The sequence below is a fragment of the Jaculus jaculus genome, chromosome 3, assembly GCF_020740685.1.
Source record: "Jaculus jaculus isolate mJacJac1 chromosome 3, mJacJac1.mat.Y.cur, whole genome shotgun sequence".
Classification (NCBI taxonomy): domain Eukaryota; kingdom Metazoa; phylum Chordata; class Mammalia; order Rodentia; family Dipodidae; genus Jaculus; species Jaculus jaculus.
The window spans coordinates 101,971,333-101,996,010 of NC_059104.1; the positions used below are offsets into that span (position 1 = coordinate 101,971,333).

A 24,678-nucleotide genomic window follows, 5' to 3' on the forward strand; every position below is an offset into this window, starting at 1 on the left:
GAAGGATGCACGCTCAAGAAGTAGATGTCTCACCTTGGGTAGACTTTTGTTCCTCTGCCTTGGGAAAGCACGCTAGGCCTATGTCCACCTCACAACGAAGTAAAATGAGTTGCTTTGCAATGGTTATTGCAGAATTGCCACATGCAAAACTCTATGAGCCTGGGCTAGGTGCGGGATAAAGTAGAAAGAACTCAGAATGCTGGAAATCAGAGCCCACACCCCAGACTCCAGACTGGAACCATCACTGCTGATAGCAGCAAGCAGGTGTCAGGTTTATTGTGTGATCTGTTATTCAAGTTTCACAATACTGTTAAGTGCATGGTATAGAGAGAGTAAATATTAACAGTCCTAATTTCAAATAAAGCAAATTGATGTTTGAGAAGTCAAGTTCAAGACTCCCCTGGGTAGACAGGGATGGGATCAGAACCAGAAGACTAAAATCTAGGAGTGAGTGGTTTATTTGACAAATCTCTCTCTCTCTTCAAATCTCTCATCCCTCCCCTCTGCTCTATGAGGGGGCATAAGACTGAATGTGAGACTGAAGAGAGAGATGTAAGTGTTGTGGGATTATAAGGTAAAGGTAGTGAGGCAATGAGGCTGTTCTGAGCAGGACTCTGAGCCCAAGCTGACGTGCGCTTGTTGAAGCAGAAGAACATATCAGATGGATTCCAGCGAGGTGGCACACGCATGCAGTCCCAGTGCTTGGGCAGTAGTCAGGTGGGTAAGGAGTCCAGGGCTGCTCTCTGCTAACATAGTGAGTTGGAGGCCAGCCTGGGCTACATGAGACCCTGTCTCAAACAAACCAAAAGAAACATGTCAAAGCTCCTTCCTAAGGAGGGCAGCAAGAGGGTTGGTTTGGCTGGACCTACAGGGAAAAGCCACAGAAAAAAGCGTTCAGGCTTGAATGAAGTACAGCCATTACCACAGATACGGCAACTAGAAAGTTAGAGATAAACTGATAAGTTTCCTGGATGCCACATGATGGTATTTTCTGCCCTGAGTGAATGACTATGGCAGAGATGGGACGAGAAGATGCCATCAGGACTGTGACAACCTTATTAACCATGTCAACTTAGCTAGGCTATGGTTATCCCCAGGATTTGGTCAAATGTTATCCTAAGTGTTTCTCTGAAGATACTTTTTAGATAAGCTCAATATGTGTGTACAGGTGTGGTATATGTGTGCTTATGTGGGGGGGTGCACATACACACATGCATGTGTGTGGAAGCTGGGGGTCGACCCTGAATATTCCCCCCTATTGGTCTTACACTTTATTCTTTGAGACAGGGTCTCTAGCTGAGCCTAGAGCTCACCAATTCACTAGGTGAGCTAGGCAGCGAGCCCCAGGGATTCCCTGTCTCTGCCTCCTGTGCACTGGGATTACAGGTGTGTGCCACCGTGCATGGCATTTTGACATGGGTACTGGGGATCTGAACGCAGGTCCTCATGCTTGTACAGCAAGCACATTACCCAGTGAGCCATCTCCCCAGCCCCAGTCAGCTCAATAGGCTGAGTAAGAATAGACTACCTCCCTTAATGTGGTGGATCTCAGCCAAGCAATTGAAGGACTTAATTTTAAAAGATTAATCTTGGGCTGGAGAGATGGCTTAGTAGTTAAGCACTTGCCTATGAAGCCTAAGGACCCCAGTTCGAGGCTCAATTCCCCAGGACCCACGTTAGCCAGATGCACAAGGGGACGCACGTGTCTAGAGTTCGTTTGCCGTGGCTGGAAGCCCTGGCATGCCCATTCTCTCCCCCCCCCTCCCTCTTTCTCTCTCTCTCTCTCTCTCCCTCTGCCCCTTCTCTCTCTGTCTGTAGCTCTCAAATAAATAAATAAAATAAACAAAAATTTTTTTAAAAAGATTAATCTTAAAAGCTGGGCTTGGTGACACACACCTTTAATCCCAGCACTTGGGAGGCAGAGGTAAGAGGGTCGCTGTGAGTTCCAGGCCAGCCTGAAACTACATAGTGAGTTCCAGATCAGCCTGGGCTAGAGCGAGACTCTACCTCATTTAAGAAAAAGAAAAGATAAATCTTCCTAGAAAAAGAGGGAATTCTGCTCTCCCCTAGCCTATGGTAATGACTTGTGGCTTACTAGTTCCAGGCAGTCACACATGTGGTATGGGCTGATTTACATTCCTCCAAAATTCATTTGTTGAAGTCCTAATTCCAAGTACCTTAGCATATGATCATATCTGAAGATAAGTTCTTGAAAGAAGCAATTCAGGACCAATGGAGGTGTTAGGATGGGCCCCATAGGACTTCTAGCTTTCTATGGAGAGGAAATTTGAACACTGCCATATACACTTACAGTATGAGAACCACAGAGAAGACATGGGGCAGTGGTGCACTGGAAACCAAGGGAATGGGTCTCCGAAGAAACCAACTCTGTTGACAACTTGATCTTGGACTTCGGGCCTCCATTATGGTGAGGCTGCTGCAATCCTGGTGTGTTACAGTGGCAGCCCCAGCTGACTAGTTCAAGGTCTGCAGACTCCAAGAAGCATGTCTTATGCCTGTGGCCCAGCTCGTTGCCTTCCACATGCTGCAAGCTCCCTACATCTTGTCCTGGATAGGGTCTGGAGACGTTGGCACCTGGTTCTCTATAGCGCAGGGGGAAGATGGTCAGCAACTCAACCAGGAGGGGAGAGCAAGGGCTCCAGAAGAGTGTGGCACAACCAGCCTAAATGTCCCTCAACTGATGAGTGGATAATGAAGATGTGGCACATTTATACAATGGAGTTCTACTCAGCAGTAAAGAAAAATGAAGTTATGAAATTTGTAGAAAAATGGATGGACCTGGAAAGGATTATACTAAGAGAGGTAACCCAGGCCCAGAAAGCCAAGCGCCACATGTTTTGCCTCATATGTGGATCCTAGCTACAGATGATTGGGCTTCTGTGTGAGAAGGAAAATACTTAGTAGCAGAGGCCAGTAATTTAAAAAGGAGATATAAAGGGAAGAGAAAGGAAGGGAGGAGGGTACTTAATAGGTTGGTATCGTATATGTGTAATTACAATGATTGAGATGGGGAGGTAATATGATGGAGAATGGAATTTCAAAGGGGAAAGTGTGGGTGGGGGGAGGGACGGTATTACCATGGGATATTTTTTATAATCATGGAAAATGTTAATAAAAATTTAATAAAAATAATAAATACATTTAATAAAAATAAATAAATAAATAAATAAAAGTTACCCCAGCAATGATTAAGAAAAAAAAAGAGTGTGGCACAGTGGGAGGTATGTGTGCCCTGTTGGTTCCAGGTTGATCATGGGAATCAAATCAAGTGAAGAATGATCTATGACAGACTCACATTTCCTACCGTGGCTAACATAATACCTAGGACTTACCACAAAACAAAGGGTCTTGATTTTTGTTTGTTGAACAGGGTTCTATATAGGCCAGGCTGGCCCTGAACTTGCTCTGTATCAAGGATGACTTTGAGCTCCTGATCCTTCTGTCTCTAGCTCCCAGGAAGATCAAAAGTGAAAGGCCAGCCTAAGCTACATAGTAAGTTTGAGGTTAGCCCAAGCTACTTTTCAAAAAGCTTTTCTTTTTTAAATTGCTTAAAGCCAGGTGTGGTGGCACACGCCTTTAATCCCAGCACTTGGGAGGCAGAGGCAGGTGGATCACTGTGAGTTTGAGACCACCCTGAGACTACATCATTAATTCCAGGTCAGCCTGAGCTACAGTGAGACCCTACCTTGAACCCCCCCCCTCAAAAAAATTGCTTAAACATACATCTATGTATATATGTGCCTAGAAATTACTTGAAAGACATGTCTGGTGGTGGTTTTGGTGTGTGAAGGCTTACTTCCTACGACATACCCTATTTTGTTTCTATGTCTTCATCATGAGCATAGATTTTGGTGCCATTCAGTGTCCCTTAAGATGTGTGTCCCTGGAGTCAGTGAAAAGGGGCAAACAAAAAAGAAAAGAGTGAAAAATGATTGGGGTACATATTTTAAGCCTATCCATTCCTTCCTCTTCAATCTCCCTTCAAATAATTTTCAGCTTTGCCAAAATGCTGTGGCAACACATTAATTGATACCAAAAATCCCAGTTTTCATAAGCCATTCCACAATGCCCAGAGAGAACAGAGGGTGAGGGTATAAAGCCCCAACACCACAAGGTAGCTTTGGAAGAGGAGTTGGTCGAAGCGATACAGGAGTGCCAGCCACTTCACCTCCTGCTGGTACACCTTGTCCCGTGCTTGAAGATGGTTGTTGATGGATCGAAGCTGGAGCCAGACTTCTTTCAGGGTCCCTGCCTGGACCTGGTGTTCCTGACAGACAGGAGACTCTGCATGACAAAGGAAAATGTAATAGGTGACCAGGGCTGCAAACACCGTTTGAATTCATCCCTCAAAGAACATTGCAGGAATAACTGGGGTCATGGTTTGGATCCGATATTCCCCATAAACTCATGTGTTCTGAATGCTTGGTCCCCTTCCAGTGGTAATGTGGGAGGTTGAGCCTTGCTGGAGGAGGTGTGTTGCTGGAGGTGTGCTTTCTGGTATTATAGCAAGCTGCCCCTTGCTAGACTTCGGCTCACTGTCCTGCTGCTGTTTCCCACCTGCTGTAGCAGAGGTGATATCCAGCCTCTGCTCATGCTATGCTTTCTCCCGCCATCATGAAGCTTCCCCTCGAAACAACAGGCCAAAATAAAATCTTTCCCCCTATCAGTGCTTGTGGTAATGTGCTTTGTCCCAACAGTACCTGGACAGTGGGTTAGACTGGAGTTGGGGACTGTCACCCTATCTGCTTAGAAGAAGCACAGCTGTACTAAACAAAGGCTCAAAGAACATGGCAGTGCTGGCTGTGTTGTGTAAGAAGGGCACGTGTTGGCTGCACACACTTCACAGATTTCCTGAACTTGGCACCAGCCCAACTTGCTCAACTGATGCTTCAGGGTCCAGAGTGATTCTTTTATGGTTGTTGGTTTTTTGTTTGTTTGTGTGTTTGTTATTTGTTTGTTTGTTTTTGGTTTTTGTTTTGTTTTGTTTTGAGATAGGGTCTCACTCTGTAGGCCAGGCCTCAGATTCCCTATGTAGCACAGACTGATCTCAAATGTATACCTTCCGTCTTCCTGAGCCTCATGAGTATTGGGATTATAGGTATGTGCCACAATGTCCAGCCCAAGGTCTAGGGTGATTCTTTGTGTATGTATGCACACACATGTGTGGTGGACATGCATGTGTAGGACTATTGATGTGTGTGTGCATAGGCATACATGTGTACACGTGCATGTGGACATCAGGAGTCCATATCAGATTACTTCCTCAATCAATCTTCTACCTTTTTAGGACACAGGGACTCACTGGCATGGCTACATTAGTTAACCATCAAGATGCAGGGATCCTCTGGTCTCTGACTCCTCAGTACTGGGATTTGAGATGTCTACCACAAGGTCTGGCACTTTATGTGGTCGCCTGGCATCTGAGCTTGGACCCTTGTGCTGGAGTGGCAAGCCCTTTCCAACTGAGTCATCCCCCAGCCTTCTAACATGATGTTTTTTTCTTTTTGTTTTACCAAGGTAAGGTCTCACTCTAACTCAAACTGACCTAGAACTCACTCTGGAGTCTCTGGCTGGCCTTGAACTCACAGTGATTCTCCCAAGTGCTGGAATTAAAAGCATGTGCCAACATGCCTGGCCTAAGATGATTTTTATGTTTCTTTACATTAAGCAACTGGAACACAAAACGATTCTCTCTCTCTCCCTCCCCCCCCCCCTCTCACTTGCTCAATCACTTAAATTAAGTCAGGTAAGAAGACCTGAGTTTCAAGCTACAGTGGCCTCCAGCAGGAGCAGGCTTCAGTCTCCAGAGGGAACATAAAACACAGCACCAGAACAAAGCATGTGTTCTCAGATTCTCCACCCAATCCAACACTGGCCTGGTGCCTGATGGACATCAGTGCTCAAGGTGACAAAGCTCACAGGAGGGGGTTGTCAAGCCATCTCACAAACCTGTTGCCTCAGCACATGTGGCCCTGGCACTGGGGCACGTTAGAGAGCCATCAGCCTCAGAGTCCCTTCGAAGACATGAGAGGGGCTGTTCCTGTCCACCACGCCGCTCATCGTGGAGGAATTTGATCAACAAGATGGACTTCGATAAGCTCAGAACCAAGAGGGCCATGCAGATCGTAAAGAAGACCCCTAGGAAGGACCAGAGCAGAAATGGGGGGACAAAATGGGAGTCCCCAACCTAAAAGGAGACAGCAGCTGTGTGACAGGAATAGTGTGAGAGGGTGTCAAGCGACCCTGGGGCTGCTCACCAATCAGAGAAGTGCTCCCTGCAGTTCTTGGCACCTCATCGGACATGTTGACCCTGAAGACAGTGTAGCCCACCAGCACGCTGGTCTTGAACACGATTCTTGCACGGCAGTTGGGTGGCAAGTAAAAGCTCCCCAGATCCACGAGCATCAAGAAGATGCTGGGAATCAGCAGGCTCACAACGTAGGCCAGTGGACGCCTGCGAATCACCACCTGGCCCGGGACAAGAGATCCGCTGAATCTAAATAGAGAGGCCAGTGTTTGGCCAAATCCATAGCCAACATACTCCCTAGAATCCCAATGCTTTTGCATCATGTGGAAGGTCTGCCTTGTTTATCATAGAAGTATGTTGGAGGCAGGTGGGTATGGTGGCACATGTCTGTTATCCCAGAACTTGTGAAGCAGAAACAGGGGGATTGCCACTAGTTCAAGGCAGCCTGGACAGAATAATAAAGCCCTGTCTCAAATACACACACACATTTGAGGCTGTTTTGTGGTTCTAGACAAAGGGAAAAATCCACTAAGCTTTCACATAGAGCTAATAATGTTATTATTAATAGCTATCAAGAGGAAGCAATTCGCATTGACTTGCTGGGTGCCGGCACTGGATTCAGTGTTCTGTGTATTGATCATACTCAATCCTTACACATTTTAGGGCTGGGAATTATGATCTCCCTTTTACAAACAAGGAAACGGAGTCTCTCAAAGAGGTTGAAGTACTGTCCAAATTTACAGTGTGTCGGAAACAGTCCGAAAATCAAAATCATCCTTTTCTTAAGCAGCTTATTATGCAATGCACTATGTTGTTTTTGCTTCGGTCTCATTTCACTCTTGGAATGTAGGCTCCTAAGCACCTCGGGGTCTGGCAGACTTTGGACAGGGAAAAACAGCAGAATAAATGGGAGAAATCACAGGTGGGGTCAAATAAAGTTTGGGCAGGGCAGAAAGAGCCCATAAGAAGGAGAGCATTGCCCCAGGGATCTTGGGGAACTGACTGGCCTGATATCACTCTTAGGTCTTTGCTGGGGCAAAACATCTGACCAAAAGCAGCTAATGGGGCTGGAGAGATTGCTCAGTGGTTAAGGTTTTTCCCTGCAAAGCTTACTGATCTGAGTTTGATTCTCCAGTACCTACATAATGCACAAGATAGTGCATGCATCTGAAGTTTGTGTGTAGTGAGTAGAGGATCTGGCATACCCATTCTCACTCTCTCTCTCCACCTTCCTGGGCATGGTGGCACACGCCTTTAATCCTAGCACTGAGGAGGCTAAGGTAAGAGGATCATTGTGAGTTTGAGTCCAGCCTGAGACTACATAGTGAATTCCAGGTCAGTCTGGGCTAAAGCGAGACCCCACCTCAAAATAAAACAAAAAATAGGGCTGGAGAGATGGCTCAGCAGTTAAGGCATTTGCCTACAAAGCCTAACAACCTAGGTTCAATTTATTAGAACACACATAAAGCCAGATGTACAAAGTGGCACATTCATCTGGAGTGTCTTTACAATGGCTGGAGGCCCTGGTGTGCCCATTCTCTCTCTCTCTCTCTCTCTCTCTCTCTCTCTCTCTCTCTCTCTCCTTGCAAATAAATAAATAATTTTTTTTTTTAAAAAAAAGCAGATGATGATGGAGGAAAGATTTATTTTCGCTTACAGTCTCAGGGGGAAGCTTCATGATGGCAGGGAACAGCATGGCATGAGCAGAGGCTGGACTTCACCTCTGCCACAGCAGGTGGAAAACAGCAACAAGAAGATGAACAGCAAGGACAGTAACTATAACACCCATATTACTGTCAACTTCTCGTTGCTGTCAGAATGTACCCGGCCAAGAGCAGCTTGTGGAAGGAAAGGGTTTATTTGGGCTTAGGGAATGGAGAGGAAGTTCCATGATGGCAGAGGAAAACAATGCCATAAGCAGAGACTGGACATCACCTCCTGGCCAAGCACTGGTGGACAATGGCAGGAGAGTGTGCCAAACTCTGTCAAGGGGAAGGTGGTTAGAACACCCATAAGACCGCCCCAAGCAACACAACTCCCACAAGGCTCCAATTCCCAAATTGCCATCAGCTGGGGGGGATCAAGCATCCAGAACATAAGTTCATGGGGTGGGGGGTACCTGAATCAACCCACCACATTCTGCCCCTGGCCCTCATGAAGTGATAACCATCCACGATTTAAGATACAATGCATTTGGACCAATGTTAAAAGTCTTTAGAGTTATTCCTCAGTCTCAATTCCCACAGTCCAAGGTCTTTAAACTGAGCTTTAATACAAGAAAAAACAGCAACAGATTGTCATAGAATAAACATTCATACTGCAAAAGGTGAGATTGGGCATAGCAAAAGAGATATTGAACAAATACAAGAATTAAAACAAATAGGGAAAGCATCAAACTCTGTAGCTCTAAGTCTGACAACTCTAACCAGTGACAAGTCTCCATGTCTGATAATTCTAAGCAGTCATGAGTCTCTGGAGTTCCAATTCCACCCCTCCACCTAGGCTGCTCACGGTCCTGGAAAACTTCATCTAGTGCCGGCAGCTCTTCTTGGCAGCCATCTCATAGTCCTGGCATCTCCACTAGCTGTTTACTGCAACCCACAGTTCATCCACATGGCTCCATTGAACCTTTACACAGGTAATCCAACAAGTTTGCTGCCCATGGCCATTTCCAAAAAACAAAACCACATTGCAAATTTAATGACTCTCTTTTTCCTGTGTTCATAATACTTCATAGTACCAGGTGGGCTACCAACCTATTAATCTGGAGGGGAGGACAGTGGAAATGAAGCTAACTTTGAAGAGCAGGATACTCTTCAGCATTCATGCCCTTACTTCAAAAGAGTTGGCATTCTTCCTTTTGTCCCAATGCAGGTCAGCTGGCCCAATCTCAATGGCTGTAATCTCTCAAACGATTGCAGCTTAAAGGGCAGTAGTTTCAGTCCAAAGGTGTCATTTCTTTCTGTGTCATATCCATCTACTCACACCAGTCTATTTCTATGCAATACAAACCTGCACAAGTTCTCAGGACACAGGCAGAATGCAACAAGCCTCTCACACAAACTGTTTCTACCCCCGTGCACACAAAGTTCATTCTTCCCCTCATAAGACAAACCACACAGTCCATAGTTCTGACTGCATTCATGTCTTTCAATTCTGACCTGAACCCATCAAGCTTACTTACAGCACTGCAAGACATCTCTTAAGAAAAGGTCTCAAGTCCTTCTACCTTCCTCCAGCAAATATGTTGCAAAAGTCCAAAGCTTCAGAATCAGGTTTCTACCAGCAATGACCCCATTCTCAGTACCAATTTTGTTGTTGTAGTCTCCTTCCTTTGCTGTCATAAAGCACCCAACCAAAAGCAGCTTGTGGAAGGAAAGGGTTTATTTTGGCTTACAGACTTGAGGGAAAGCTTCATGATGGTACAGAAAAACAATGGCATGAGCAAAGGCTGGCCAACATTTGGTGGACAATAACAGCAAGAAAGTATGTCAAACACAGGCAAGGGCAAGCTGCCTATAACACCCTAGCCTGTCCCCAAAACAACACACCCCCTCTAGCAAGGCTACACCTCCCAAACTGCCACAGGCTGGGGACCAAGCATTCAGAACACATAGCTTTGGGGGAGGCATCTATTTTAGACCACCACATTCTGCTCCTGCCCTCCATAAACCTATGAATATTTCATGATGTAAGATGCATTCAGCCCAATCTTAAAATTTTAAAAGTCCCCATAGTTTTTTTTAATGTCTTAACTTTTTATTGATAACTTCCATACATATAGATCCCTATAGTTTTTATCAATCCTAACACTGTCCAAAAGTCCAAGATCTCATTTGTAACTCAAGCCTATAAAATTAAAACACAACTTAAATACACATAATGGCACAGAGAAAACACTCACACTTCAAAAGATATCATTGGAAATAGGAAGAAAAGATTTAACAAGATTGAAAACAAGCAGGGCAAATATCAAATCCTGCAGCTCCAAATCTGACATGTAAAGCCCATGATGAAGTCTCTGGGGTTCTGATTCCTCCACTCTAGTTGGTCTGCTTACAGCCTGAGTAACCATCCATCCGAGTCCACAGCTCTCCTTGGCAGCCATCCAATAGTCCTGACAGCTCCAAAATCCTGCAATCTCCACTGCCACCTGTGATTCATCCATGATGGCCCCCACGGCCTCTATTCAGAGTCTACGATCCTGTTCCACATCACCTATGGGCCATCTCCAAATAACTGTTGCAAATCCAATATCCCTTTCTTTCCTGCATTTGTTATATTCCCAGAGGACCAGGTTGGCTACCAAATTTGTTAATCCAGGAGGGGGAAATAATGCCAACTTTGAAAGGAAGAAAATTTCCATCAGTACTCTTCCTACTGCCCCAATGCAGAACAGCTAGCTCAATCCCAGTGGTGGTAATCTCTCATTCAAACAGTTGCAGCTGAAGTGGGCTGCTATCTCCTGCCCCAAACCTTCATCTCTTTCTGTGCCATATCCATCTGCTCATACCAGTCCACTTCTTCTAGATTCAATCCCACTTAAGTTCTCAGGACACAAGCAGAATGCAGCTAGCCTCTCACATAAATTGTCTCTAGCCCAGTCTGGGCAAAGTTCTCTTTTCTCTTCAAAAGCCAAACTCCACAGTCTACAGTTCTTACTTACTACATGTGGGTCTTTATACAGTCTGACCAGAATAGTCTATCAAGCTCTGCTTAGAGATACTACAAGGCATTCAAAATCCTTCCACATCGCCCCCCCAAATCAGTTCTAATACAGTAAAAGCCACACAGTCTGGTTTTGACCAATGACCCACTGCCCTGGCACCAGTTTTCTGTTGTAGTCACTTTGTGTTGCTAGGACAAAGCACCCAACCAAAAGCAGCTGGTGGGAGGAAAGTATTTATGTCATGATGGCAGGGGAAAGCATGGGATGAACACAGACTTGACATCACCTCTGCCATAGCAGGTGGAAATCAAAAGCAAGAGAATGAACTATAATACACCAATGCTCTCCCCAAGCAGCAAACTTCCTCAAGAATGATCCCCCTCCCAAATTACCATCAGCTGGAACCAAGCATTCAGAACCCATGATTTTATTGGGGACATCAGATTCAAACCAGCACAGGTCTGAAGATACCAAAGACTACAAGTAGGGGAATCAAACCTGAAGAGAAAGAATGCTGTGCAGAGAGGCATAGAAGGTAGCTCTATGGGAGAAAAATGGAAAAATAGAAAGATATATATCCTTCTTCTATCAGCCTCCTGTCACTGCACCATTCTCTTCCTTTCACTGGCCACCCACGACCAGGAACCCCATCACCTGCAGGTTCCAGCTCAATCCCACAGAGCACAGAGAAGTGGTAAGTAGGACCCCCTGCAATGAAGCCAACTGGAGTTACTATGGGAGCTAGTCAGAGCTGTGGAGTGGCTTTTGTAGCTTGAAGTTTGAGTTGCCAGGTTTTATCCCTAGCTTCTCTGAGATGGTGATGGGGAATTGTCTTTAAATGTCTTTACACATCTCCCAATACTTCAGAGGCTAAGGCAGGAGAATCAAGAGTTAAGGCCTAGCCAGGTGTGGTGGAGCACGCCTTTAATCCCAGCACTCAGGAGGCAGAGGTAGGAGGATCGCTGTGAATTCGAGGCCACCCTGAGACTACATAGTGAATTCTAGGTCAGCCTGGGCTAGAGTGAGACCCTACCTTGAAAGAAACAAAAAAGAGAGTTAAGGCCAGCCAGAGCTACAGAGAGAATCCCAGACCTTGAGCTAAGAGTGAGATCCTGTCTCAAAAGAGTGAAAAAAAGAATGAAAGAAACACACACACTAATTCTCATTGTTATTAAAAAAAAAAAAATACCAGGCTGGGTTCTTGAGTACACTAGCTCAAGTAGCCCACTGTTTCCTTGTAGCATAGCCAATCCTGAGATGTTGATTAAATAAAACTTCTTGCTGCTTAATAAAAAGGAGGGGCACAGGATGTGGAGATGGCTCAGATGTTTAAGGCACTTGCTTGCAAAGTAAGCCAACCCTGGTTCCTTCCCCAAGCTGCCTATGTAAACCAGATGTCAAAAGTGGTGCAAGTGTCTGGTGTTTATTTGCAGGGGCAAAAGGCCCTTGCATGCCCACATCAAAAAATAAATAAATAAATTATTTGTTTAAAAAAGAGAGATCATAGGCTGGAAAGATTGCTTAGTGGTTAAGTCACTTGCCTGTGAAGCCTAAGGACCCGTGTTCCACTCTCCAGATCCTATGTAAGTCAGACACACTAGGTGACACAAGCACACAAAATTGCACATGCGCACAAGATGGCACATGAATCTGGAGTTCGATGGCAGTGGCTGGAGGCCCTGATGCACCAATTCTCTCTCTCATAAATAAAAAATAAAATAAAATTTAAAAAGTAATTTTAAAAAGATAGCAGTGTGAACATGGCAGCACATTCTTGTAATCCCAGAACTTGGGAAGTAGAGATAGGAGGTCTTCCTCAGCTCCACAGGGAATTCAAGGCCAACCCTGGATAGAGGAAGGATGAGAAGGAGGAGGAGAGGAAGAGGAGAAGCAAGAAGAGGATGAAGAGGAGGAGAAGGAGGTGAAAACAGGAGAAGGGAAGGGAAGAGACAGGAGGGGAGGGAGGGTACAGCTGCTTTCCCCTCTAGACTGTGAACTCTTATTCTCTGCTCCCACCTCTGAGCTGGATCTCCAGAGGGCCAATAAGGATTGGATTTAGACACAGATCTCCCATTTCTTGCATCCATGTGCTGGATGCTTTTATGTATATGATATAATTAATTGTATACTTTATTCTCACTGCCAAGTTGTTAGCAGGTAATAACCTCCATATCGTAGATTTTCAAAATCAGAGCCCAGAAATGGCTTAGCAGTTAAGGTCTTTGCCTGCAAAGCCAAAGGACCCAGGTTTGAGTCCCCAGGACCCTTGTAAGCACAAGGTGGCACATGCCTCTGGAGTTTATTTGCAGAGGCGAGGGGCCCTGGAGCACCCATTCTCTCTCTATCTCTCTTTCTCTCCTTCTGCCTCTTTCTCTCTCTCAAATAAATAATAATAAAATTTGTAAAAACAGAGCCCAGCACCTTAAGTAAGTCGAGTAAGTGGCCAATCTAATATGTGCCCTCATGTCTTTGATTCCCAGTTCTTTTCTGCTACAGCAAAGCTACAAATCTTGATCTGTCTGGACTCTTGAGGGGGTGCAGGGCTCTTTCCCTTCATCTCCATCTTCTACTCTGGGAGAAAATTACTAGGAAATGAGCCAAGGAACAGAGGAAGCAGAGAGGCCAGTGATGGAGTAGAAAGTGGAGGAGAACAGCTTGCTGAGGGGACCAGATGCCACCTTGTCGGTGAAAGTCGAGCCTCCCCAGCCACTGGATCTGGGAGCACATCCCAACTCAGTAGAGCTTGGCAGGCCAGGGCTGTTGTGTGGATTGTAGTCTGGCAGTTGTCTTTCACATTGAACATAATTGGCTGTAAATATCTACACCAGAGCAATACTCGCTGCTTTGCAACAATTTGGTTAAAACACATTTCTACCAAAATTCAGTCAATAAGAAGCAACACAGTGGACTGTCATCAACCTGCATCTCTCCAGCTCACTGGGCCATGGGAGATGGCTGCGGGTGGCTAGTGCTGGAGAAAGGGGATCAAGTGGTCAGAGTCCACGGGGGTTTCATGTTGTGACCTAGTGGATGAAATGGAGATTCATGGCAAAGGTTACAAAATAGGGACAAAAAGTCCAGGAATATCCTCCTGAAGAATGCATGAGTAGAGTCTGGGTCTGTAGCTCAGTTGGTAGAGTACTTGCCTCGAGTGAGCAAAAGCCTGGGTTCAGTACTCAGCACTCTGTAAACTGGGCATGGAGGCACACACCTGCAATCCCAGCACTCAGGAGGTTAAGGCAGGAGAATCAGAAGCTCAAGGTCATCCTTGGATACATATCAAATATGAAGTCAGCCTGGGCTACATTAAACCCTATATCAAAGAAGAAGAGGAGGAGGAGGAGGAGGTGAAGAACAAGAAGAGGAAAAAGAAGGAGAGAAGAAAAGAAATTGGGTATGGTGGTGCATACCTTTAATCCAAGCATTCAGGAGGCTGAGGTAAGAGGATCACCATGAGTTCAAGGCCAGCCTGGGACTACATAGTAAGTTCCAGGTCAGCCTAGCCTAGAGTGAGATCCTACCTCAAAAAAAAGGGGGGGGTGGCTCTATAAAGATGGTTTAGCCTGCAATACCAAAGGACCCAGGTTCGAATCCCCAGGATATATATAAGATAGATGCACAAGGTAGAGCATGTGTCTAGAGTTTGTTTGCAGCAGGTGGAGGCCCTGGTGCATCCATTCTCTTCCTCCTTCTCTCTCCTCCATCTCTCTATCAATAAATAAATAAATAAATAGGAAAGGGAAGGAAAAGAAAAACAGCACAAATGGAAATGATGATTGAGTGGAAAGGGCCTATACCTATACCCAAGGGAACTGAGTTTCAGAGTGTTGTAATACTAAGGCCATATATGTTCACGTCTGTGGCAGTCCACATGGGCAGTCACCCTCTCCATGCTTCATTTCCCTCCTCTTTTGTAAAAGTCAGTTTCCTTCCTTTCTTTTTTATTTTTGTTTTTTTGAGGTAGGGTCTCACTCTAGCTCAGGCTGACCTGGAATTCACTATGTAGTCTCAGGGTGGCCTGGAACTTGTGAGGATCCTCCTACCTCTGCCTTCCAGGTGCTGGAATTAATGGCATGCACCACCACACCTGGCTCAGTAAAAATCAGTTTCCTGCTGCCTCACCACCATCCTGGATACAGTTGAGTTCTTGTGCTCTTAAATAAGTTCCTATATAACTAAGACAGGGAAAGATGACTCAGAAGCTGACAGAACAGTAAACATAATCTCAGCCAGAACCAAAGGTGGGTGGTATGGCTCCTCAAAGAAGCACAGTTTTAGAAAAAAAAAAAAAAAACGGCCAGCCATGGAGGCTCACACCTTTAATCCCAGCACTTAAGCGGCAGAGGTAAGAGGATCCTCTACAAGCTCGAAGCCACTCTGAGACTACATAATGAATTCCAGGTCAGCCTGAGCTAGAGTGAGACCCTACCTTAAAAAAAATTTTTTTTTAAGGTGCAGTTTTAGGTTAGGGAGCTGGCTCTGTTGGTTACAGATGCTTGCTTTGCAAATCTGCTGACCTGAGTTTGAACCCCAGCACCCATGTAAAGCTGGATGCAAAATAGCTCATACGTCTGTAGTCCCAACATTAGGAAGCAGAACCAAGAGAGTCCTGAAACTTGAGGGCCAGCTAGACTGGCCTATCTAGCAGTAAAAGAAGAGACAGCCTGTCTCAAACAAGGTGGTAGGAAAGACTCAGAACCCCGAAGTTGCCCTCTGACCACACACACACATTTTTAAAATGTATAAAAAGTATAGTTTTGGGCTGGAGAGATGGCTTAGAGTTTAAGACACTTGCTAGAGAAGCCAAATGACCCAGGTTCAATTCCCCAGTACTCACATAAAGCAGGATATACAAGGTGGCTAGTGTTCATTAGCAATGGCTAGAGGCTCTGACCTGCCCATTTTCTTTCTCCCTCACTTACTTGCTCTCTCTCTATCTCACTCTCTCCCACTCTCTCACTCTCTCTTTCTCTCTCTTCTCTGTCTCTCTTTCTCTCTCTCAAATAAATTTTAAAAATGAAATAAAATAAAAAGTACAATTTTATCAGACCACAATTTCCCAAGGTATTGGGGATGAGGTATGGAAAAGCTGAGGTTGGAGGGTAGCTGGTTTCATGGGTGTTTAATTTTTGCAGCCACACATGATCTGACTTGGAACGGCCTTTCGGAAAGCAGGAAGGAACAACGCAGGCACTTCAGTAGACAATTAGCTCCTGCTATGACATAAAGAAATGTTCCTCTCTCCATCTGTCTTACAAAATTAGAAAGAAAAGTAAGCTTTCTAAAACCACCTCATCTGTTCTCCTACCTTTAGCAAGGATGCTACATTCCTAAGAGAGGCTAAGCAGTACCTACAATTTGGATGTCTTCTGGAACAAGGGACCCATCTTTTCTTTAAATTGATTTAGAGGCATTGCCTCCAGTGGACTAGATTATTGTTCTCTAGAAGCCCAGTACAACCTAAAGAAACTAATTGTATCAATTTTTCAGAAATTTTGGTTTTCATGCTATCAGTTAATCTTCAGAGCCCTTTACTCCTTTGCTTAACATGCATTAATTGATCATTAAGAAGCTGCCAAGAACTACAATAGATGCTAGAGAGTGGGCGCCGTGAATAGGACAGGTCCCCACCCTTGTCTGGTCTTAGGAGTTCAGGACCCAGACTCTGGTAGTGTGATGTTTCATAAGTGTATGGGTGGAGAGATGTTTTGTTCCTGAATGAACTATGAGTAGAGTCTATATCTGATTTAAATGAAGAGACTGGGACTTCCTGGGTTCAAGTCCGGACCACACTAGTCAGTTGTAGTAAATTACCTCTCTGCACCACAATTCATGTAGTTGAGAAGACATAGATGTCGTGAGTGCCCAACTCATAGGAATGTGAGGGTGATACGTTCAAACTCTGAAGGGTGCAGAGCAAGCACCCGGTGTCATGCTCTCGGTATGTCTCCCTGGGGAGAGTCAGCTGTCCAGGAGAAATACTGAGAGCATTTCCATTCATCTCTATGTCTTCAGAGTCTGCCATTGAGGCTGGCATATGGTGACATTGCACATGATTGTTGAGCTACATCAGAGTCTGTTAATACTGCTTTTAGTTCTAAAGGAATGGGGATGTGAGGTTAGCCTGAATGGAAGCCAGCCAGTTGGGGTTAGAATTGCTTGTGTGTGCGTGCGTGCATGCGTGTGTGTGTGTGTGTGTAGGGGCTCAGTGATATCAGGTGTTTTCCTCAGCTGTTCTGCACATTATTTACTGAGACAGCATCTCTCACTTGAACCCAGAGCTCACTAATTTGGCTAGTCCAGCTGGCCAGCTTTCCCTGGGGACCTTCTGTCTCCACCTCCCGAGCTCTGGGATTATAGCGGCGCCCCGGCATGTACATGGGTGCTTGCCGTCAGAGTTCTGGTCCTGATATTTGTACAGCCAAGTGCTTTACCTGCTGAGTCACCTCGCCACCCCAGAGTCGGTCTTTCTGAGGACCTCCTCTCACAGATCATGCAGGAAGCAGTGAGCCTTGATTCTGCTGAGGGGAAAGTATGTTAGCAATAGTGAGACACTGGTCTCCGCCAACCTGCCCCTTACCTGGAGCCCATCATTCCTATGGACTAAAGGAGCTGGTGCCTTTAAATTCCACAGAGAGAGAAGAGAAAACACTTTAGTTTCAGTCCGTGTTTGCCATTAGACACCCTTCAGGTGTTAGCAATATTATGCCACAATTTCATTATCCATTAAAGCCAGGTAATAATAAGTACACAAAGGTATTCGCAGTCTATTGATGTTAATGAAAGAGATCAATCTAATTCAGAATGTGTGTGGAGAGCTCCTTGGAGATGGAATAGGCCCCAAGGTTAGCCTCTAATTGCCTCCTTGATGGTAGACCCCAGCAGTACTCAATTTTGCATGACCGTCTTTATGACATAGTTGGAATTTTGACGCCCAGACTTGCGCTTCATACAGAAGCCCATTTTCCTCCCCTCCCAAGCCCCTCCTAGCATCCCCGGTTCAGAAGAATGGGAAAGTTGCTGCCACTCAAGTAAGGTTTTTGCACCACCGTGAGCGCCTCTCGGATGTGAACTATGGCTTGAGCTGGGTTAGCAGAAAGTCCTTAAGTCCTGAGTTCCCAGAGTGACCCCTGGGAGGATTTCTGGAGCTTTAAAATAGCTTTTCTCTCACCCTTCCTCCGCCCTGTCAGGTTTGAGAGCTGCAGTCCCATCTCCCAGGGAACTTTTGAAAGGACCCCAAGGTGCCTTGGATGTTTAAAACAGCGCAGTGTTTTCAGAACATCCCATTTGAAATCTCAACAAAATATTCCTAATCTAGAAAGGAAAGGAAAGTTAAGATGGAAAAAAGAGGTTAAAAGCTCAGTGTGGTGGCTCGTACCTATCACCCCAGGGAGGCTGAGGTTGAGAGATCACTAGAAATTCAAGGTCAGTCTGGGCTGCTTAGAAAGTTCCAGGTCAGTATGGGCTGAAGTAAGACCTTGCTGAAAGAGAGAGAGAAAGAAAGAAAGAAAGAAAGAAAGAAAGAAAGAAAGAAAGAGAGAGAGAGAGAGAGAGAGAGAGAGAGAGAGAGAGAGAAGGAAGGAAGGAGGGAAGAAGAAAGAGAAAATGAAAAACAAAAGGAAAGAAAGGAGATAGGAAGACAGGAAAGAAAAAAAGGGAAGGGAAGGGGAGGGACGGGAAGGGAAGGGAAGGGAAGGGAAGGGAAGGGAAGGAAGGACGGAAGGAAGGAAGGAAGGAACGAAGTAAGGAAGGAAGGAAGGAACGAAGGAAAGAAAGAAGAAAGGGAGAGGGAAGAAAAGATCAGGAAGGCACCTGTCTTTCCCAAATCTTCCCTTTCATGTTCCAGTTCTGTGGAGCTTCTCCATTCCTGCCTGTGTGAGCGCCTTGCTCAGTGTGAGGATATCTGTGCTTGGGCTGGTTCAGTTCCCACAGCTGTCCACCCTTTTCTATCAAAAATGAGCTTCTAAATTTTATCCCTACTGCCTCTCTCTTCTACCCTCATTCGTTAAAATTAAAAAAATAAAAAACACCAGCCACAGAAAAATCAAATGCTCACCCTGCTGTTTCTGGGAACCATCACCTTCAATAATGTATTGGAAGAAAGCTCCCCTCCCACAGCTGCTGGATCAGGTCCCAGCCTGCTCACAAACGTCCTCGCAGGGAGAAGAGACTTGCCTGGGCCCCCTGTGGAATGTAGCCCACTTCTCAGCATCAGCGGTGCCCTGCAATAAGCAGTACGTGTCCCAGGGCCGGTAGCTATGATTGCACATTAGTTAGTTGGAGCTAAGAGGGTGTCAGGAGCATTTGATTTGGTATAAATGGCAGCCGTGTGTGTTGGACTTAGGACGATGGAGAGTTAGAATAAATTGCTGTGTGTTCTGCCTATCCCACCTGTACCCAGCCCCCTGCTGAGCAGCCTGGACTGGGACACAGCAGGTGATTAGATTATGAGGGAGATGGCACTTTGCCGTCAGGACCCAGGCAGGCTTGATGTGGGCCCGGAATTATGCTCTGAGTTTTACATCACTGGCCAAGGGCTTTTGAAGGACGCTGGGGATGACTTGGAAACTAAATTCAGAATGGGATGTCTGGTGTAGAGTAAGAGAATGATGAGCCCAGGCATGGGGCACGTGGTAGGCATGGGGAAGAGTAGAGGCTGGGGGAGTGAGAGAGATGGGCACAGAATAATCACAGAACCTGCTTTGCATCTTTCCAATACCACGGAATGGCTTCGGAATCTGGCTAGTGTGGTATGTCATTTTTACTCCGGAGACTTTTGCTGCTCAGCTCCAAAGAATGAGGGTAGAAGCAAGTTTTGCCAGGTAACTCACCCTGGCCCCCCAGGCAAAGGCACCTTGGGTAAAGCTCCAAGGCCAGGAAATCAAATAAATGCCTGTGGCTAGAGAGATAGCTCAACAAGCCGGGTATGGTGGCACACGCCTTTAATCCCAGTACTCAGGAGGCAGAGATAGGAGGATCACCATGAATTCGAGGCCACCCTGAGACTCCATAGTGAATTCCAGGTCGACCTGGGCTAGAGTGAGACCCTACCTCGAAAAAAGAGAGCAAAAGAGAGAGAGAGAGAGAGAGAGATGGCTCAACAGTTAAAGGCACTTGCTTGTTCCTGCTGGCCCTGGTTTGATTCCCCAGGACTCATGGAAAGTCAGATGCACAAAGTGGAGTATGCATCTGAAGTTCATCTGCAGCAGTGGCCCTGTCAAGCCCATTCATTCATTCTTTTTCTCTCTCTCAAATAACTTAATTAATTAATTATATTTTAAATTTTTTTAATTTTTTTTTTTATTTGAGAGCGACAGACACAGAGAGAAAGACAGATAGAGGGAGAGAGAGAGAATGGGTGCGCCAGGGCTTCCAGCCTCTGCAAACGAACTCCAGACGCGTGCGCCCCCTTGTGCATCTGGCTAACGTGGGACCTGGGGAACCAAGCCTCGAACCGGGGTCCTTAGGCTTCACAGGCAGGCGCTTAACCGCTAAGCCATCTCTCCAGCCCAATTAATTATATTTTAAAAATTAAATGTGTGCCTGCCTCTAGCACACACCCCTGTAAACACTATAAAAGGAAGAAACATGACAATGAAGAAAGCAAAGGAGCCGGGCGTACTGGAGCACACTTTCAATCCCAGTACATGGGAGGCAGAGGTAGGAGGATCACTGTGAGTTTCAGGCCAGCCTGATACTACATAGTGAATTCCCTGTCAGCCTGGGCTAGAGTAAGACCCTACCTCATAAAACCAAAAGGAGAGAAAGGGAGGAAGGAAGGAAGGAAGGAAGGAAGGAAGGAAGGAAGGAAGGAAGGAAGGAAGGAAGGAAGGAAGGAAGGAAGGAAGAAATGAAGGAAGGGAGAGCGAGCAATCAAAGGAAGTGGACCACAGTTCCTAGATGCAGAGAAGTCTTCCCTCCATGCACCATCTTTTCCTTTCTCTGTCCAACTTATTACAAATGGAAGGAGTACATAGAAAACTCAGCTACTCTCAAGAAGAGTTAATCTTGAAGGGAAAGAGTAACATATACCTAGAGGGGGAGAGAGAGGGGGAGCGGGAGAGAGAGAGAACTCCTGTTTACCTGCTTGTCTCTTGCCCGTCTCCTCCGTGCGGTGCAGGTAATGGTGTGTGCAGTGTTCTGCGGTGTACTTGGTAGGTGACTGTGCGTCACCTTACACGTCCTATTCTCTCACATTTCCCTTTAATGCGCTCCATTATTTGGGCTGCATTAATAATGTTTGCAGGCTGATATCTTTAAAATTAATGAGGTGTTTACTCTTAGCCAAGAAACTCATTGAAATTTAAAAAAAAAAAGCTTTATTTTTTTCTCCCTCCCTTTCTCTCTCAAAAAAAATACCAGTGGACAAGGGTTGCGAATGTGGCTCAATGGCAGAATGCCTGCCTAGCATGCATAGGCCCTTATTTGATTCACAGCTCCAGAAAATAACAATTAAAAGTAAACATGCGGGTCATAATGGACACTTTTTAAAATACAAACAGAATTCTAGGCAAGAACTCCAACCTCAACTCTGCTGCTGAACAGGTAGGAGTTGTGATAAGCTACCAGCCCTTGGTAACTGTTAGTCGGGTTCAAACACCAGCAGCCTCAGAGCTCCTGATGTAACAGGAGATCCTCAGGAAAGCTGCATAAGAGACGTTTTAGCCAGTGGGGGCCACCTGTATCCTCAGTGGTAGCACATTTCACCACCATGCCTTAGCATATACATTGCAACCATGGAACCCTAGTCTAGTCTAAAGGGACATCCTTATTCCCAAGGCCTGTTTCTAGGAGAATTTGTGTCATGTGCATTCCTGACCTGCCTATTTTTCAGCTGAAATAATTACTTGCCATGAAGAATCTCCCTCCCTCCCTCCCTCTCTCTCTCTCTCTCTCTCTCTCTCTCTCTCTCTCCACTAGATGGCTTTGTGAAGAAAGGCAGGATGCTCTAGCGAATATTAATGCTGAGGGTACAGCTTGTGTGACCGTGTTGCAGACCACATCGGGGTGATTTGCCAGGAAAACCAGTGAGTGAGTGCTCTGGACTGCAAAGCAAAAGGCTTCACTCTCTTGCACCTAGCGCCCCCTAAGCCTCTGACAGACAAAATTCACTGGGAACAGTATGACTAAGAGCATTCTGAGAGGTGCATCTGGGGACTGGGAGCTCTCACTGTCTCATTCCAACAGTCGTTCCCTGTACTCAGAAGTCACTGGGGGTTTCTCTGAGTCCTGCAAATGATGTCTGGCTAATCCCTTCGGCTATTCAAGTTAATAATATGACCATCTTGTATCTGTAAGTAATTAATAATTTTTTGCAATTGAAAATGAGGCAATAGGGGCTGGGAGATGAGTCAGTAGTTAAAGGAGATTGTTTGCAAAGCCTGACAACCTGGGTTAAATTCCCCAGGACCCACATAAACTCAGATGCATAAAGTGGCACGTGAATCTGGAATTTGTAGTTAAGAGGCCCTGGTGTACCCAGTTTCTCTCTCTCTCTCTCTCTCTCTCTCTCTCTCTCTCTCTCTCTCTCTCTCTCATCTCACTCTCTTTTCTCTTTGCCTCTCTGTTTGAAAGTAAATAAAATGGGACAATAATGTTGACGAGGGAGTTTTCACAATTTGTTGTAGTGTTGGTGGTGTGTGGGCTTCTTTGGGTTTCAGTCTCAGTCGTCACTGCATTAGGATTCCTGCTGCAGGGCGGATCAGGCCTCTGATGCCTGCACACCATTCTCCCTAATTCCCTCGTGGAAGGTGACAGTGGAATCCCAGGATCTCTTACTGATCCCCTACTCTTTTAAATACAAGAGCACAGGTGGATGCCCAGAGCCATCTCAACCAACTGTTCTTGGATGACAATGAAAACTGCAATCAAGCAAATTCCACAACCCATTAGTGAGGGCCAAGGACCTCCGAGAGGTGGGCAGAGGGGTGGGAAGGAGAAGAACCTACATTAAACTGAATCTGTGCAAAATCTCCCGCGCCGCTCTGCAGGATGCTGTACGCTGAGGTCACAGAAAGAAGTTGCCACTCACTATCATTTAAAAAGGCCTTTTTGTGGTACCTAATGTCTTCTCTGTTCCTCAGGAAGCTCAGGTCTATATCTTCCACTAAAACAAAACAACAGAAACAGTCAAATTCCCTGGAGAGAAATGTGCCAACATCTACCCACGATTCTAATTCCCTGTTCCAATCCTTTCTGTTTTTCTTCCTTCCTTCCCCCACCAAGCACAGTATTACTCATTGAATTCAGGAGAAATAGAGGATAAAATCCTTCTAATCACTTTTTTCTTTTTTTAAAATTTTTTGTTATTTTTATTTATTTACTTGAGAGTGACAGACAGACAGAGGAAGAAGCAGATAAAGAGAGATAGGGATAGAATTGGCACACCAGGGCCTCCAGCCACTGCAAATGAACTCCAGATGCATGCGCCCCCTTGTGCATCTGGCTAACGTGGGTCCTGGGGAGTCGAGCCTCAAAGCAGGGTCCTTAGGCTTCACAGGCAAATGCTTAACCACTAAGCTATCTCTCCAGCCCCTAATCACTTTTTTGAACTATGAATTGAGAGCTTGAAGTCTGCTGTCCCCTGAATGATGGAGCATGTCCTGTGACTTCTATACCATGCTCAATGGCATCTTGATATTATAACCAAAAATTAGCAGCAGCAATGGCCTATGCTGTATCTAGTCTGGATTGTAGTAAAAGCCAAATAACTGCAAGAAGTGATTTAGGTTTGTGTTGCCATTGTTGTTTTGCAATAGTCTCATATATCCCAGGCTCATCTCCAACTCACTGTGTAGCTGAGGATGACCTTGACTTCCCGATCCTTCTGCCTCCACTTTCCAAGTGCTGGGATTATAGCCATGCCCCACTACAGTAAAATCTGGCTGATATTCAGATTTTTCGATAATTAATTGTGTATAAGAATGCAATAGGGACTGGAGAGATGGCTTAGCAGTTAAGGCAATTGTCTGTGAAGCCTAAGGACCCAGATTCAATTCCCCAGTACCCGCATAAACCAGATGCACAAGGTGGCACATGTGTCTGGAGTTCATTTGCAGTGGCTAGAGGCCCTGACACATCCATTTTCTTTCTCTTTATCGGACTCTTTCTCTCTCTCTTTCTCTATCAAACAAATAAATAAATAAAATATTTTATTGGGAGCAGGCTTATGGGTGTCATAGCCAGGTTGTATTGCCCTTGCCAGTGTTTGGCACACTCTTCTGTTGCTGCTGTCCACCTGATGTTGGCTAGGAAGTGATGTCCACCCTCTGCTATTGCCATTGTTTTTCCCTGCTATCATAGAGCTTCCCCTTGAGTCTGGAAGCCAAAATAAACCCTTTCCTCCCACTAAAATAAAAGAAAAAAATATTTAAAAAAGAATGAAATAGAGCTGAAATGTATATAATTTCATGTATGTATACCAACCCAGCATAGGGGTTTGCCGGCTAGCAGACTGTATCTCTCATCATTTACCTGTGTGCAGAATGCTATTGAAGGTTAGGCTGCAGTTCTGGATATCAAACGGAAAAGCATATGTTTGTAGGCTGCATGCAGAGACCACCTGGATGGGCTTGGAGTTCCGAATGGCCCCCGATGAGTTCACATACACATATGGGAGGTCTGGGGATCTCTCGATGTCCATGCTATATAAAGCACAAGAGAACTTGTTACCAAGAGGAGTTTAGTTCTTTACAAACAACACAGAACTGAATATGAGATGGAAATGACCATGAGACCCAGG

At 45.5% G+C, this 24,678-nt stretch overlaps 1 protein-coding gene across 1 annotated transcript in view; it reads right to left on the reverse strand.

The window, feature by feature from the left end:
- Positions 1–3,707: 3,707 nt before the first annotated feature.
- Positions 3,708–24,678, reverse strand: part of Htr3b (5-hydroxytryptamine receptor 3B) — a 47,173-nt gene continuing 26,202 nt past the window's right edge. The window contains exons 5-9 of the mRNA XM_004666460.3: positions 24,411–24,580; positions 22,886–23,043; positions 6,279–6,489; positions 5,971–6,159; positions 3,708–4,305 (exon numbers count right to left, since the gene is read on the reverse strand). Coding sequence (XP_004666517.2) covers positions 4,070–4,305; positions 5,971–6,159; positions 6,279–6,489; positions 22,886–23,043; positions 24,411–24,580 — 964 coding nt within the window. The 3' untranslated portion in view covers positions 3,708–4,069. The remainder of the gene's footprint in view (positions 4,306–5,970; positions 6,160–6,278; positions 6,490–22,885; positions 23,044–24,410; positions 24,581–24,678) is intronic.